General features: G+C 33.5%; 1 protein-coding gene across 5 annotated transcripts in view; it reads left to right on the top strand.

Annotated features, from left to right (window-relative positions):
* Window positions 1-15,133, top strand: part of EML5 (EMAP like 5) — a 132,779-nt gene that overhangs the window by 32,902 nt on the left and 84,744 nt on the right. For all 5 annotated transcript variants that reach the window (XM_069489129.1, XM_069489121.1, XM_069489111.1 and 2 more), the window contains exons 4-8: window positions 518-586; window positions 3,432-3,617; window positions 5,310-5,445; window positions 7,163-7,364; window positions 13,707-13,844. In XM_069489129.1, coding sequence (XP_069345230.1) covers window positions 518-586; window positions 3,432-3,617; window positions 5,310-5,445; window positions 7,163-7,364; window positions 13,707-13,844 — 731 coding nt within the window. The remainder of the gene's footprint in view (window positions 1-517; window positions 587-3,431; window positions 3,618-5,309; window positions 5,446-7,162; window positions 7,365-13,706; window positions 13,845-15,133) is intronic.

The raw sequence follows: 15,133 nt of genomic DNA, 5'->3' as shown, positions 1-15,133 counted from the left end.
ATTTATTAGATTTTAGAAAAGAACAAGGCCTGGGGATCCCCAAAATTTAACTATAAGTTAACTTTGTTTGACATATAAAGAGTAAGAAAGCTTAAAAAGATTACTGTAAAATCAGCATTTCGATCCTTTAAGTAGTTCTGTGTGATAGAAAGCTATACAAAGTTTCTTATTTCTAGCTATATAAGTATTACATTCCATTCAGAATTTCTACTCTGTAGAAATTATGCAGATATCTACTTCATGCCCTAGTTCTGTTGAACTATTCTGTTTTGGTTTATGGACCAAAATTTTTTAAAACGTAAACACAGATGTTAAATTTTACTATAGTAACTTTATGAAGTTCATAAAGTTCATAGAAACTAAGATACAAGATTTTGAAATGTGGGATTCTGATTATTATTTATTGAGGAGTATTATTATATGATAGCTAGGAGTTTGGGCCATTTGGTCTTTTGGACAGGATTCTTAAATGATTCTAAAAATAAGTATTTTAACCATGAATCTGATTTGTTTACAGATATTTGATATTTCTTGGGATTTGTACCAGCCAAATAAACTTGTCAGCTGTGGTGTAAAACATATCAAGGTACTAGAAGGGTCTTGCTTTATAATAGCCATGTTTAGCCTTCTGACACTAAGTACATATCACATTATTAATCAATTAGGGTAGTTTTAGAATTTTGACAATACTTATTTTTAAAATGTCAACGTTTTTAATGTTATTACATTAAATCTAACAAATATTTATTGTGTAGTTACTTCATGACACTGTTAAGGAATATAGGTATGACTAGGGAATCAATAAATCACTCTCCGTAAAGGAATTTATGGTCAAGTGAGGTAGGATTTACTATGTTCATCTTGTTTCTTCATATTTCACTTACAAAGTAAAATGTAAGAATAGGACACCAAGTAAACTAAGAATTTTTATTCATAGAGGTAGAAAGTGTGGTTGAAGCAACATGAATAGAGTTGCCTTTCCCAGTTGTTAGCTGCTTACCCTGGGATGAGTCATTTAACATCTTTGAGCTTTTTTCACATCTTAAAACTGTGACTGCTATTGCCATCCTCACAGAGTTTATGATTAAATAAGGCAGTGTTTGTCATAGTACCAGCACACGGTCACCTTTCTGAAAGTGTTACCTTTTCCTTTTTCTATATCTGGTCCCTGATCTGACCTTAGCCTTGATAGGCACTACTTACTTTGCTTATGAAAGCTCTAGGTTTTGTTTTATAATTATAGTTCAGATTTTGAAGCCCATGAAGTCAGTGGTGATATTCAATCTTATGTTGATAGTTACTTTTAAATCACTGGTGCAAATTAGAAATGCTTTCTTTTCTTCCACTGTCTGATATAACAGTTCCTGGTAATAGTTAATTCCTAGCTAGTAAGATTCTGTGTTCACATTCTTTCTTTTGATATGCCTGCCTCCATCCTCATTTTCTCCAATGCATCTTTAATTGCTGCTGCAATTCTGGTTTTGATATTCTGGTATTGATTTGATTGATGGATAGTATTAAATCTTTAAATTTTTGACAACTAATAGCAAAGGCTATATACTTTAAGGCTTTAAGGCACATGACGTAAGCACTGTGAAGGTAGAGAGTTTTGTCTTGATCATCTTGAATGAACAAGATGATGTTTGATATAGTACTTGATATATATTAAGTGCTTAATAAATGACTGGAAAATTGATTATGAATAAAGAGATATTACTGCTCTTCTATATTGTAAATAAAGCTAAAATTTCCATGTGCAGGTTTTTTAAAAGTTCACCTTCTCAATGAAACTAAACAAACTATATTTTTAGTATGAGTTTCATTTCCTTTCCTTTGGTAGACGCAATGAATAGTATGGTAGTTCTCTTTGTAGGCAACATGTGTGAGGAAACTAAGTCCCAGAGATGATCTAGAACTGCACTGTCCAGTAGAGTAGCCATTAGTTACATGAAGCTATTTAAACATAAATTAGAGTTAAATAAAAATTTAAAATTCATTTCTTCAGTCACACTAGCAGCCACACTTCAAACGCTCAAGAGCCACATGTATCTACTGGTTACTATTATATATTGGAAAGCATATGCATATATATAAAACATTTTCATCATCACTGAAAGTTCTATTGGACAGTACTAATCTGGATTCTGGAACAGTGATTCTTAACTCTTGCAGAGCATCAAAATCATTTGGATACCTGTGCTTCACTCTCCAGAGATTCTGTCTCAATTTATCTCAGTTGGGGGCCCAGGCATCCTGTTTTATAATTTCCCTAGGTGATTCCAATGTGCAGGCAATAGTGGGAATCACTGATCTAGTAGAAGATAATAGATTCAAATTGTGACTTACTGAAAGAAAGAGAACCAGCTATTGATATGCATAGAAATTATGGAGCTTTTAAGTTTAAAAATAATAAAGTTTTATTCATGAAAGCATTCATTAGCTATTTAAATGGATAACATAATTTTTAGTTCTTTGAGGCTTTATATTTTAATATGAGTATATAATAAATTATATTAATTTAAATGATAATTTACTTAAAAAGTTAAATTTATTCTCTGGGCCTAATTTCTTCATGCAGAACCATTTAATGAATATATCCCTACCAAGTCCCATTTTTTAATTTATTTTTTATATTTTAGAGATGAGGTCTCTCTCATTATGTTGTCCAGGCTGAAGTGCAGTGGCTATTAACAGGCGAGTACATAGAGCACTGCAGCCTCGAACTCCTGGCCTCAAGTGATCCTCCTGCCTCAGCCTCCAGGATAGCTGAATCTATAGGCTGGTGCCACTGAGCTTGGCTCCCCCCTGTTTTTTTTAAATTCCTCTCTGCAATCTATGAAAATTTACCTGAATCCACATAATAGAGCAAAAAAGATTCGTGTTGGATTTCTCTGTCTTCTCCAAAGAATAAAAAATCATTCCACATGGACATCTATCTTATTTTTAAGCCTTAGAAGCAAAGGAATTGCTCACCTTTGAAAATATCAACAAGAGCAATATACTAATATGTATATTTTTTTCTGTCTTTACTGTTTCCATCAGAGATTGAACATTAGATTTAGTCCTTTTTCCTGTTAGTGTATGATGTCTTATCTTCATTTTCATTGCTAACCCATTACCAATTTTTTTACCTAAGTTTCACGTAGATTTTTTTTCTCAGAAACCTAAGGAAAGCATAGCATATTCTCAAATAATCTAGTTCAACCGCATTATTCTTACAGATAAGGATTGAAACTAGTGTCTTATCTGCTATAACATAGTTTTTGACAACATTAGGATGAGGATATGAACATTGAATGCTATTGTATCATAAAGCAATTTCTTAGGTAATTTCTAGTCTGCTGCTCTAATATAGCATCAAAGTATTAGAAATATTTTACTTTATTTTATAAGCAGCCTTTGGTAATTTAATTATACTATGTACCTTTTAGTTCTGGAGTTTATGTGGAAATGCTCTGACCCCAAAACGAGGTGTCTTTGGTAAGACGGGTGACCTTCAGACAATATTGTGCCTAGCCTGTGCAAGGGATGAATTAACATATTCCGGTGCACTCAATGGGGATATATATGTTTGGAAAGGAATCAATCTTATACGAACAATACAAGGAGCCCATACTGTAAGTATATTTAAATGTTTTAAACACTTTTAGATGTTAACTACTTAGCCTTCCTATCTTAGAACAACAGACTGCATAATATAGTATATTGTTTCTAATCAGTTCAGTTGCTTGAAAAATCCTGTTCTAACTGAAATACTTTGTCTATTTGTTTTTAAGATTTCGATGATGAAACATTATATAATTAGACACATGGATTTTTATTAAACTAGTATAATTAGTATCTTGTTAAAATCATTGCTTTAGTATGGTTTATTTCTTAGAATAGTGTTAAAGAAAAGCTTATTGACTGCAACCTAAAGTATTCTAGATTAACCACAGTAGAATAAAGCTTGTGCTCTTGAGGCTAACTTACCAGAGGGAAACTTGTGCATAGTTCTAGAGAAAAATAACTTAAACATTGATTGGGAAAAGGCTTTAATTTTTGTACTTCACAAGATTTTCATTTGAATAAGTTATTAAATCAAAAAAAGGAATCTGTTGTTAAAACTTTTAATGTTTTTTGATCTGAGCTCTTTAACAGTTGGGTCTGCCTCCTCTAGGGAAAGGAGATAGCACAGAGCTGCCACATTGTTAACAATGAGGTCTTCAAGTAGAAAAGTCCTGAATATATTAATATTAAAGAACTACTTATAACAAAACTTTAGGCAAAATGCCCGAAGACCAAAAATACCGGATTTTTTTCCATAAAAGCTGTGGCAGTTCTCATTCACACCATCAGTATATACAAATACTAGTTTCCTCATATTTATCAGCACAGGATGTAACCAGTGTTTTAAATTTTTGCTGCTAATTTTCTGGGTGAAAAATAATAACTTTATTTCTTACATTTAGAATTTTAAGTCTATATATAATTTATTTTTGCATATGGTATAGGGTTTAAATTTATCTTCTTGTATGTTATGTCCATATCATTAAATACCACTCTGGTTATATACAGTTGTGCCTTAGTATCCTCAGGGAATTGGTTCTAGGGCTCTCCATATCTGTACATACTCAGGTCCTGCAAATGGCCCTCTTTATTCTTGGATTTTGCATCCCTTGAATAGTATGTGCATTTGTGTTTGGTTTCTGATGCAGAACCTGCACATATGGAGGGCCAGCTGTATTTATTGAAAAAAATCCATGTGTATCTGGACCTGTGTAGTTCAAACCCGTGTTGTTCAAAGGTCAACTGTATTAAGTTCCTATGGATTTATTTCTACATTTTCTCTTGTCTTGTCTTTTCTTTTCTTTTCTTTTCTTTTTTTTTTTTTAAGACAGAGTCTCACTCTGTTGCCTCGGCTAGAGTGCCATGGTGTCAGCCTAGCTCACAGCAACCTTAAACTCCTGGGCTCAAGCAATCGTTCTGCCTCAGCCTCCCGAGTAGCTGGGGACTACAGGCATGTGCCACCATGCCTGGCTAACTTTTTCTGTATATTATTAGTTGTCCAGCCAATTTCTTTCTACTTTCAGTAGAGACGGGGTCTCACTCTTGCTCAGGCTGGTCTTGAACTCCTGAGCTCAAACGATCCACCCACCTCGGCCTCCCAGAGTGCTAGGATTACAGGTGTGAGCCACCGTGCCTCTTTTGTGTTTTCTGATGTATTTGTTCATTCTTATGTCATACCAAATTATTGTTGAGTGGGTTTCTACCTTCATAAAGAAGATGTTCTTAAAAAGCATATGTTGTTTAATTATTTCTCCTTCTAGGCGGGAATTTTTAGCATGAATGCGTGCGAGGAAGGCTTTGCTACTGGTGGCAGAGATGGCTGTATTCGTCTTTGGGATTTAACTTTTAAACCAATTACTGTGATTGATCTCAGGGAAACAGACCAAGGATACAAAGGTAATAACAAAACAAATGTGTCATTACTAAGCAAACTCCAAATATACCAAAGATTGTCTTTTTCTTTCAGCAAATATAAATGTATGTTTTTAAAATAAGGCTCACGTTTGCCTCTTCACTCTGTATACATTTAATTGAAATTCTATTAAGGAGAAATTTTACCTATAGAGTGTTTAGGTTCACTTTTATGAGAAAGATTCTTTCATATGCCTAATGCCTGTTATAATGGGTCCTGCAGAGAGATGTGACAGGCATTTACTTTGGTAACCTTGGATTTTGAAAGTAATTTTACTATTAGAAAGCTAAATATAATTATTAACCAAATTGTTGTAAATAAAGTATGTTGGGAGTTGGGGGGACTTTTGTTCAGGTTGATTTAAATGTGTATAGATGCGTTTTTCCTTTGTACAAATTTGTCAGCAATTGGGGGATTTTAAAAATTTGATGAGGCCGGGCGCGGTGGCTCACGCCTGTAATCCTAGCACTCTGGGAGGCCGAGGTGGGTGGATCCTTTGAGCTCAGGAGTTCGAGACCAGCCTGAGCAAGAGCGAGACCCCACCTCTACTAAAAATAGAAAGAAATTATATGGACAGCTAAAAATATATATAGAAAAAATTAGCCGGGCATGGTGGTGCATGCCTGTAGTCCCAGCTACTCGGGAGGCTGAGACAGGAGGATCCCTTGAGCTCAGGAGTTTGAGGTTGCTGTGAGCTAGGCTGATGCCACGGCACTCACTCTAGCCTGGGCAACAGAGTGAGACTCTGTCTCAAAAAAAAAAAAAAAAAAAAAAAAAATTTGATGTAATGAAACAGAATCTTTCACCACAAAAATTAACATATTCACTAGTGTGGCATTGTATTACAGGAGTAGGAATGGGAGTCATACAGGCCTGTATTTAAACCATATGCAGTCACTTAGGAGGTATGTAACCTTAGGCTAGTAATTTAGCCTTATCAGTAAATTGAAGATAATAAGAATAAATATCTTATAAGAATAACTGAATTAATATATCTAAAATGTTTAGAAGAATGTCTGGCACATAATAAGCTTATAAATGTTAACTTATTTTATTTCATTTATTTTGCTGAGCGTTATTATACTTTAAACCTTACAAAATAATGTTGTACATTTATTTGATCCTCACAAGAACATTGTGGGATTCATGGTATCTTTATGTTGGCCATGTAATACAGATGAGAAAACTGAGCAAAACAATAACTTTTCTAAGGTTACAAAAAGGATTGTGGAATATGCTGAAAAGTAAATTTTTCTCCTCTTAATGATTTTATGAGCATATTAAAGAAATGAAATATAGACAAGTGAAAAACCAGATTAGTATGAGAGAAAAATATACAATACAATTTTATAAAAGTAATTTCCTTATTGAATTATGCAGACTGTAAATGTTATAAGACTTTGGGTGAGAAAATAGTCAGACTGGAGTTGTCTAGTCTGAAGTTGGAGTTGTCCAACAAGGAAAAAGGAAGAAGAGTGCACGTCTTGAAGAATAGGTAGAATTAGATATATAAAAAGAGAAAAATACCATTCCACATAGAAAACAATATGGACAATTGAAGAAGATGTGAGTATGGATCAAGGACTTGCATATTCTATGTCACGTCAAAGGTATAAAAGGTACAAAAATTAACTTCAATTTAGGAAGATTGGCATCATATTATTACAGCATAGGTATTTAATACAATTTACTTTTTACCAGGTTTGTCTGTAAGAAGTGTTTGTTGGCGAGGTGACCACATTCTAGTTGGAACCCAGGACAGTGAAATTTTTGAAATTGTGGTACAAGAAAGAAATAAACCTTTCCTAATTATGCAAGGTCATTGTGAAGGTGAACTTTGGGCACTTGCTATCCATCCTACTAAACCTTTGGCTGTGACTGGAAGTGATGATCGTTCGGTCAGGTAAGCAAATTATAAGGTAATTACATAGGCTGGAATTTATCCTTAGATAAATATAAAGAAAACTTAAAAAAAATTTAGATTTAAATTTTATCAGTTCATGGTATAACAAATGAACATGGTTAATAGGTATTTAGAATTAACAAAATTAGCAACTATTAATATTTTGTTTTTTCTCTGGAAAATATATGATGTGAAATTTATTTCTTATCAGAATGTTCAGAGCTGCCTCTACCTTTTTATTTAACAGTGATATAATATTTCACTTCATGGATATACTGTAATTTATTCAACTGATCCATTATTGATGGAAGATTAGGTTCTTCCAGTTTTGTGTATATAGTATATACAATGCTTACAATGAGTATCATTAAAATGTCTTTTTGTACATGTGCAAATATGAATATCTTTATGATAAATTCTTAGTGTTCAAAGGATATATGCATTTTAAATTTTGATAATGCTTTACACAGAGGCAGCAACAATTTATACACGTATCATTAATACATGACAGTGCCTCTTTTCCCACACCCTTGCCAGCACTAATTATTACCCCAAAAGGTGAAAAATTATATCTTGTTATGTTTTGAAAGTATGTATTTCTATCATATTGAGGGCTGTTGAGTATGTTTTTATATGTTTAGAAGACATTTGTATTTCCTTTTTGGTGATCTGTCTAAGCTCTTTGCCTATTTTCTATTAGTTCATTGATCTTTTTTCTCTAATTGATTTAAAATAGACTCTAATAATATCTGTCTACATATTAAAGAAATTAGCCCTTTGTCTATGACAGTGATTCTCAAAGTGTGGTTCAGCATTACCTAAGAACTTGTAAGAAATGCAAATTCTTAGGCCTTTTCCAGGACCTAATAGTAGAAATTCAGCAATTGTGATTTAACAAGCCTTACAAATGACTACAGCGTACACTAAATTTTGAGAACTTCTGGTCAATGGTAGGAGTTGAGATATTTTTTCAGTTTGTCATTTGTTTTTTTCCGATTTCATCTGTAAATATTTCAGTTTGATCTTTAAAAGATAATGCTAAACATCACTGTAATACTGTTACCGCACAGCATTCCTTTAATATAATAAAAGATCCAACCAGTATATATCTAATCCTTGATTGTCTCATACAAAATTTTTATGGTTTCTTAGGATCCAAATAAGGTCCATATTGCCGTTGTTGATGTGTCTTCAGTCTCTTTTATTCATTTTTTAACTATAATATTTCTATAAAGATAATTTCTTCTCATCAACTATTTGGTTATCCTGGGTACAATTTGTACAGGAAAGGCAGAAAAGTGCTTAATTCTTTTGCTACATTTACTAGTTTTAAAAATACTTTCCTAGAATCCTTTCTATGAACTGCCCACATTTCTTGCCATTTTTTTCTGTAGGGTTGTTGATCTTTTTCTCCTTTATTTTTCACAGTTTTTTATATATTATGGATATTTTGTTTTACATCACTGCATTTATTAATACATTATTTTATGACATATTTTATTATAATCTTCAACAAAATTAATTTAAAATTTTTTCCAATATATTCTTCCAGTACATTAGTTTTTTTATTTTACTAGTTTTTTCATTTTTTATGTTTAGCTCCTAATATATGTAAAATTCCTTTAGTGTAAAGGAGTGAGATGGGGATCCATCTTAATTCTTTCCAAATAACTTCTGATTTTTTTTTATGGTATGCTAATCAGTCATGCCATTTACTGTCATTGTGCCAGTCCATTTTATATGGGTGGGAGATGCCATAGCTCCGTATCTGTATGGAAACTTGCTGTAGGGGCTATACTTTTCTCATGTGCTTTGCTGGGAACTGTTTTATAGTTCTTCCATTGTAAAACTGCTATTACTAGCTGCTGCATAGCTGCTCCAAAAAGGCAATTGGTTCTTTAAAAAGTAATTGCTCAGACTTCTATTTCTGTTATTGGTGGGAAATTTATTTGGAAAGAGCTCTTCTAATGAAGACAACTAAAGATGCTGGTTAAAATGTAAATCACTTAAAAGCTTCAAAGAACTGACAAGATAGTGAGGAACTGTCCAGCCAATTTGTGAAAGAAAATGGGAATTTAGGAACATCAGTGGGCCAAAGCCACTTTTTGCCCTGAGGGCATTTTACCTGGGTAAACTTAAGCTTTGTTTATCTTAGGGCACAAGGGACAGACAAGACAGAGGACCCACCAAAGGAGGCTAGTAGTACTAAAACTATAGATTAAGCTCCAAAAAAATATCCACTGCAGATTTATGTGGAAATGGAGATCTACCTTTTTAAGTTTTGGTAGCACAGAAAGGTATAAAGCACATTGATGTTAATCGTTATTCAGACAGCATTAATTGTTGTACAAATGACTTTACCACAATATAAGTTTCATGTATAAGTGCTGCTTTCGCTTTATAATTTTAGGCTGAATTCATTAGGAAAAAGTATCAAGTCTGCAGTAAAAGCTAATTTCCAAAGTCATTCAGTGCTTAATAATAGTGGTTGAGGGCAATTCTGGTTCAGATAAATTTCAGTCTTGGCTCTGAGATAAAAAAAAATCACAATAAAACTTTACCACTGCTAAACCATTGAACTCCTGTGTTAGGATTTTCAGCTTCTATTTCTGGCAAAAATTCACGGAACAGACAATGGTTAAATCCACAAGAGCAAGTGAAATTTGCCATTAACACTGTTGGTTCAGAAACTCATGGGAGAGTCAGAGGTTTTTTTTGCAAAGTACCTGCTGAAGAATATAATACAGTGAATAATCACAGGCTTTAAATAACTTACATTTTCACAATCTTCATAAATTTATTTAAGCCATTTTTCCATGCATATTTTTTACCACCATCAGTTAATTATAATTTGTCTTAGTAGATTCCAGTTTAGGTGGTACTGAATTAGTGTTTTCTCAATATTTTTGAAAATATTCTCGCCTATAGTTGTTCCATGCCCAGACTATTCATCGAAACTAATTCTTCAGTCACTTCAAACTTGGCATTGACTCCTCAATAAACAACTGAGTAGTATCGGTAACATCTGTTGATTTAAGATTCAAGAAAAACCACCCAAAATTATTTATCTTGTATTTTAATTAATTATTGGTGGTGTTCCCAATACCCTCAACTCTTGAAGCAACTGTTCTTGCTGAAAGGTTAATTAGTCTTAAGTCTATTTTCGCTGGACACATTTTCTTCAGCTGCTGCAATCCAAAATGATTTAGTTAATTCATCACTAATAAACAGCTTTCTTTGCTTGACTAACAAATGAGCCACTCAGAAACTTACTTTTGTTACAACCTTGTTTTAATTTTTAAATTTGTGAAGAAACTCTGTTCTGATGAGACATTCTGTTTTAAATTTTCTAATTTTTCTGACTATCACTTTCCTGTGAGTTGGAAATACTGTGATAAGTGCTTAGTCTGGTAATGTTAGTTTATATTTGTATTCATTTAGGACAGCTATAATGTCATTTCATAATAAACACAATGCTTTGCCATCTAATTCAGCAACAGTATAATCCATGTTCCACTGTGCCTTAAAAATGTAACATTTGAAGTCCACTTTTCTTTTTCCTCTTGTTTCAACATGATGGGTATGCACTGGTAATAAAAAATAATAATAAAATGTCACCATATGGTAATAAACATAGCACTTGAAATTCTGTCAAGTTATGACTGTGTCACTGTGATTTGTTGCACGCTGAGCGGTGCAAAGTGATGTGAATGTACCATCTCTTTCGTGACATCTCAACTCTGCCTCTGTAGTGTGATACAGAGGTGATACATGAGCCATAGACAATAGTAAACAAATGAATATGCCTGTTTCCATAAAACTTTATTTACCAACATTTGAAGTTGAATTTCAAATAATTTTCTTGTTTTTCAAAATTTTACTCTTTTAATTTTTTCCCCCAACCATTTAGAAATTTAAAAACCATTCTTAGCTCTCAGACTGTACAAAAATAGGTAGCAGGCCTGGTTGTGGCCCATAGGACATAGTTTGCTGACCCCTGTGGTAGAGCATGGAGTAGAAAGTCTTCAGCAAATATCATACTTAATGTTGAAATATCGAAAGTTTTCCTTTGAAGTCAGGAAGAAGACAAAGCCCATTTTAACCATTCTATTCAGCTATAGGCTAGAAGTCTTTGTCAGCACAATAAGGCTAAAAAAAAAATATCTTATTTTGCATGGGTGTATGGAAAAATTAACAAACTCATTTTATATTATATTTTATGTTTTTAATATTCTTGTATTCCCATTTTCTCTATGTATGGCAACTTTTGCAACACCCTGTAGAAAGGGAGATGGATTGGAAAGGAAGAAACAACTGTCATTTGCAGTTTATTATATATGTGATATATACATATATAAGTAGAAAAATCCAAAGGAAAATACAGATAAATTATTGGAACTGAAAAGAGAATTTAGCAAATTTTCTGGATATAAAAACAATATACAAAAATCATTGTTACTATAAAGCAGCAACAAATTTTTTTTTTTTTTAAAAAGGATACTATTATAAAAGCATTTAGAAAATCCTAGTTTTGCTGATCTTTTCCTAACCTCTGGGGGTAGATGCCTATTCATTAAATTGTAGCCTTTTTAAAATTTTATAATACAGTCATCTCTTGATACCTGTGGGAAGATTGGTTCCAGGAAACAACCCCCCCAACAGAAAACAAAATCTGTGATGCTCACATCCCTTATACAAAATGGTATAGTATTTGCATATAACCTATGTGCATCTTTCCATATATAGTTGACCCTTGAATAACATGTGTTTGAACTACACTGGTCCACTTATAGGCAGATTTTCTTCTTCCTCTGCAACCCCTGCGATAGCAAAACCAACCCCTCCTTTTCCTCATCCTCCCCAGCCTACTCAACATGAAGACGACAAGGCTGAAGACCTTTATGATGATCCACTTGCACTTAATAAATAGTAAATGTATATTCTCTTCCTCATGATTTTCTTAGTAGCATTTTGTTTTCTCTAGCTTAGCTTACTTTATTGTAAGAATATAGTATATAATACTTTTAACATATAAAATATGTGTTAATCGACTATTATTGGTACAGCTTTTGTTCAACAGTAGGCTGTTAAGTTTTGGGGGAGTCAAAATTATATGTGGATTTTTTTTTTTTTTTTTTTTTTTTGAGACAGAGTCTCACTCTGTTGCCCGGGCTAGAGTGAGTGCCGTGGCGTCAGCCTATCTCACAGCAACCTCAAACTCCTGGGCTCAAGCGATCCTCCTGCCTCAGCCTCCCGAGTAGCTGGGACTACAGGCATGCACCACCATGCCCGGCTAATTTTTTGTATATATATATTTTAGTTGTCCATATAATTTCTTTCTATTTTTAGTAGAGACGGGGTCTCACTCTTGCTCAGGCTGGTCTCGAACTCCTGACCTCGAGCGATCCACCCGCCTCGGCCTCCCAGAGTGCTAGGATTACAGGCGTGAGCCACCGCGCCCGGCCTGTATGTGGATTTTTGACTGCATGGGGTTGGTGCTCCTAACTCCCATGTTGTCCAAGGGTCAACTGTACTTTACATCATATCTAGATTGTGTGTAATACCTAATACAATGTAAGGCAATCTAAATAGTTGTTATACTGTATTGCCTAGGGAATAATGACAAGAAAACTGAGTCTGTACATGTTTGGTACAGACTCAATCATCATAGTCTTAACTACATTTTCCATGTACAGTTGGTTGAATCCATGGATGCAGAACCCATGAATATGGAGGGCTGACTGTATACACATTTAAAGTTCCTATAAGTTCTCCCTAAGTACTATTTCAGCTATCTTTCACAAGTTTTGATGTGAGCGGTTGTGTTATAACTTAGTTCAACATATCAACCAATTTTCATTAGGATTTCGTCTTTTCCTTTAGGTTATTTGGAAGTATAATTCTTAATTTTCAAACAGTAGGTATCTTCTAGTTATCATTTTTGTTGTTTTCTAGCATCATAGTCTGGAACATATTTTGAATTGGAATAGTTTTAAGTGTTAGACCATATATAAGGATATGCATGTATGTGTGTATATATATTCCCTTTGATTAGGATATAAATCGTCTGTCTAAAATGAATGGTTCAAAAGAATTAACATCACTGCATTGTTTTAAAAGTAAAAGATTCTATCAACTTCAGTCATTTTAAGCATCAGCAGTATTTCCATTTTCATAGATAAGAATTCTTTGCTACAAAAGAGACAGTTGAAATATCTAGATTTATCTTAACTTAAAATAAGATTATTATTTTCACCAAAATCTTTTCATAGAATCTGTCATTATTTTTTAAACCATGCATTAATTTACTATTTTTTTTGTTTTTTAAATTAAATGTTATAGGATATGGAGCCTAGTAGATCATGCATTAATAGCAAGGTGTAATATGGAAGAACCGATTCGTTGTGCAGCCGTAAATGCAGATGGAATCCACCTTGCCCTTGGAATGAAGGATGGCTCATTCACCGTACTTCGAGTAAGGTATGGTATTAGGGTAGAAATAGAAACAGTAATTTTCTGTTCAGTGAGATAGAATATGTAATACTCAATGTTTTTATCCACATATTCTTTTTTCCTCCTCTTATTAATTTCAATATATTTCAGATACTAGTTTCATTAAATATAAAATATATTTATAAGAATAGCTTTGTTAGAAAATTAAATAAACTGAAAAACATTGGTTTGAGTGGTTAAGAATGCTTAATAGACTAATACCTAAAATTTTGAGCTGTAAATTTGGGTCTCAACTTCCTTTTCTTGGTAGCATGGATTCTCAGTAGCGATCCCTTGCCGTTGAACAACCGTGAGGCTACTAAAACTGGGTGAAATGTTTTTGTTGTTATTTATAGCTTTATGCTTTGAAAAAAATACCTGTCTCTCTTCCTTTGGGTAATTAGAAAAGTTGAAAGAATTTGTTAAAGCAATTATAGGTAGGTGCATTCAGTTGAATTCTATGCAACCATTAAAAAATTTGCTGTAGATCCACTGCATGTTTACAAGGATAAATACTTATAAAGTCTTTTTTTCTCTAGCTCAGTTAATGGTAGGATCTTCCACTCAGTTGCCCAGTCCAGAAACCGTTAATTCATTTTTCTCTTTCGGCTCTGTCTGCTTAATCACAGACTTCTGGAAAGTCTATTTCCTAAATAGCTCTCAAATTAATCTCCTTCCTTCCATTCTCACCACTGTACTCTTGCATAGCCTTATGTCATCTCTTGATTGTATTGGTGGTCTCCATATCTCCTGTTTTGCTTCATTCAAGACCTTTCTTCATTCTATATTGATAAGTGATTTGTTTAAAAACACATTTGCTTAGATTCTTCCTCTTTCTAAAGTATGATACTTTCTAAAGTATGCACTGTCCTTAGAATGGAGTTCATAATCCTTAACATGGCACATCTCTCCTGCCTGTTTCTCTGTACCTCAATCTCTTTCTTTCATCTATACAAAACTTCTTTCACTTTTTCAGATACATCATGTTCCCCTGTACTTCTCAGCTTCTATGTTTGCATACTTCTCTTTCTGAGACAGATTTTTATAACAGGATATGCTGAGATTTTTCTCTTAAACTAACTTTTTTTTTTTTTTTTAAGAGACAGGGTCTTGCTTTATTGCCCAGGCTGTAGCACAGTGGCATGATCATAGCTCAGTATAACCTCGAACTTCTGGGCTCAAGTGATCCCCATGCCTCTCAGCCTTCTGAGTAGCTGGGACTACAGGTGCACACCATGACACCCAGCTAATTTTTGTATTTTTAGTAGAGATGAGGT

The sequence above is a fragment of the Eulemur rufifrons genome, chromosome 2, assembly GCF_041146395.1.
Source record: "Eulemur rufifrons isolate Redbay chromosome 2, OSU_ERuf_1, whole genome shotgun sequence".
NCBI classification, from domain to species: Eukaryota; Metazoa; Chordata; class Mammalia; order Primates; family Lemuridae; genus Eulemur; species Eulemur rufifrons.
Note: the sequence above shows the minus strand (reverse complement) of the source record. Positions and strands in the feature narration are given on the sequence as shown.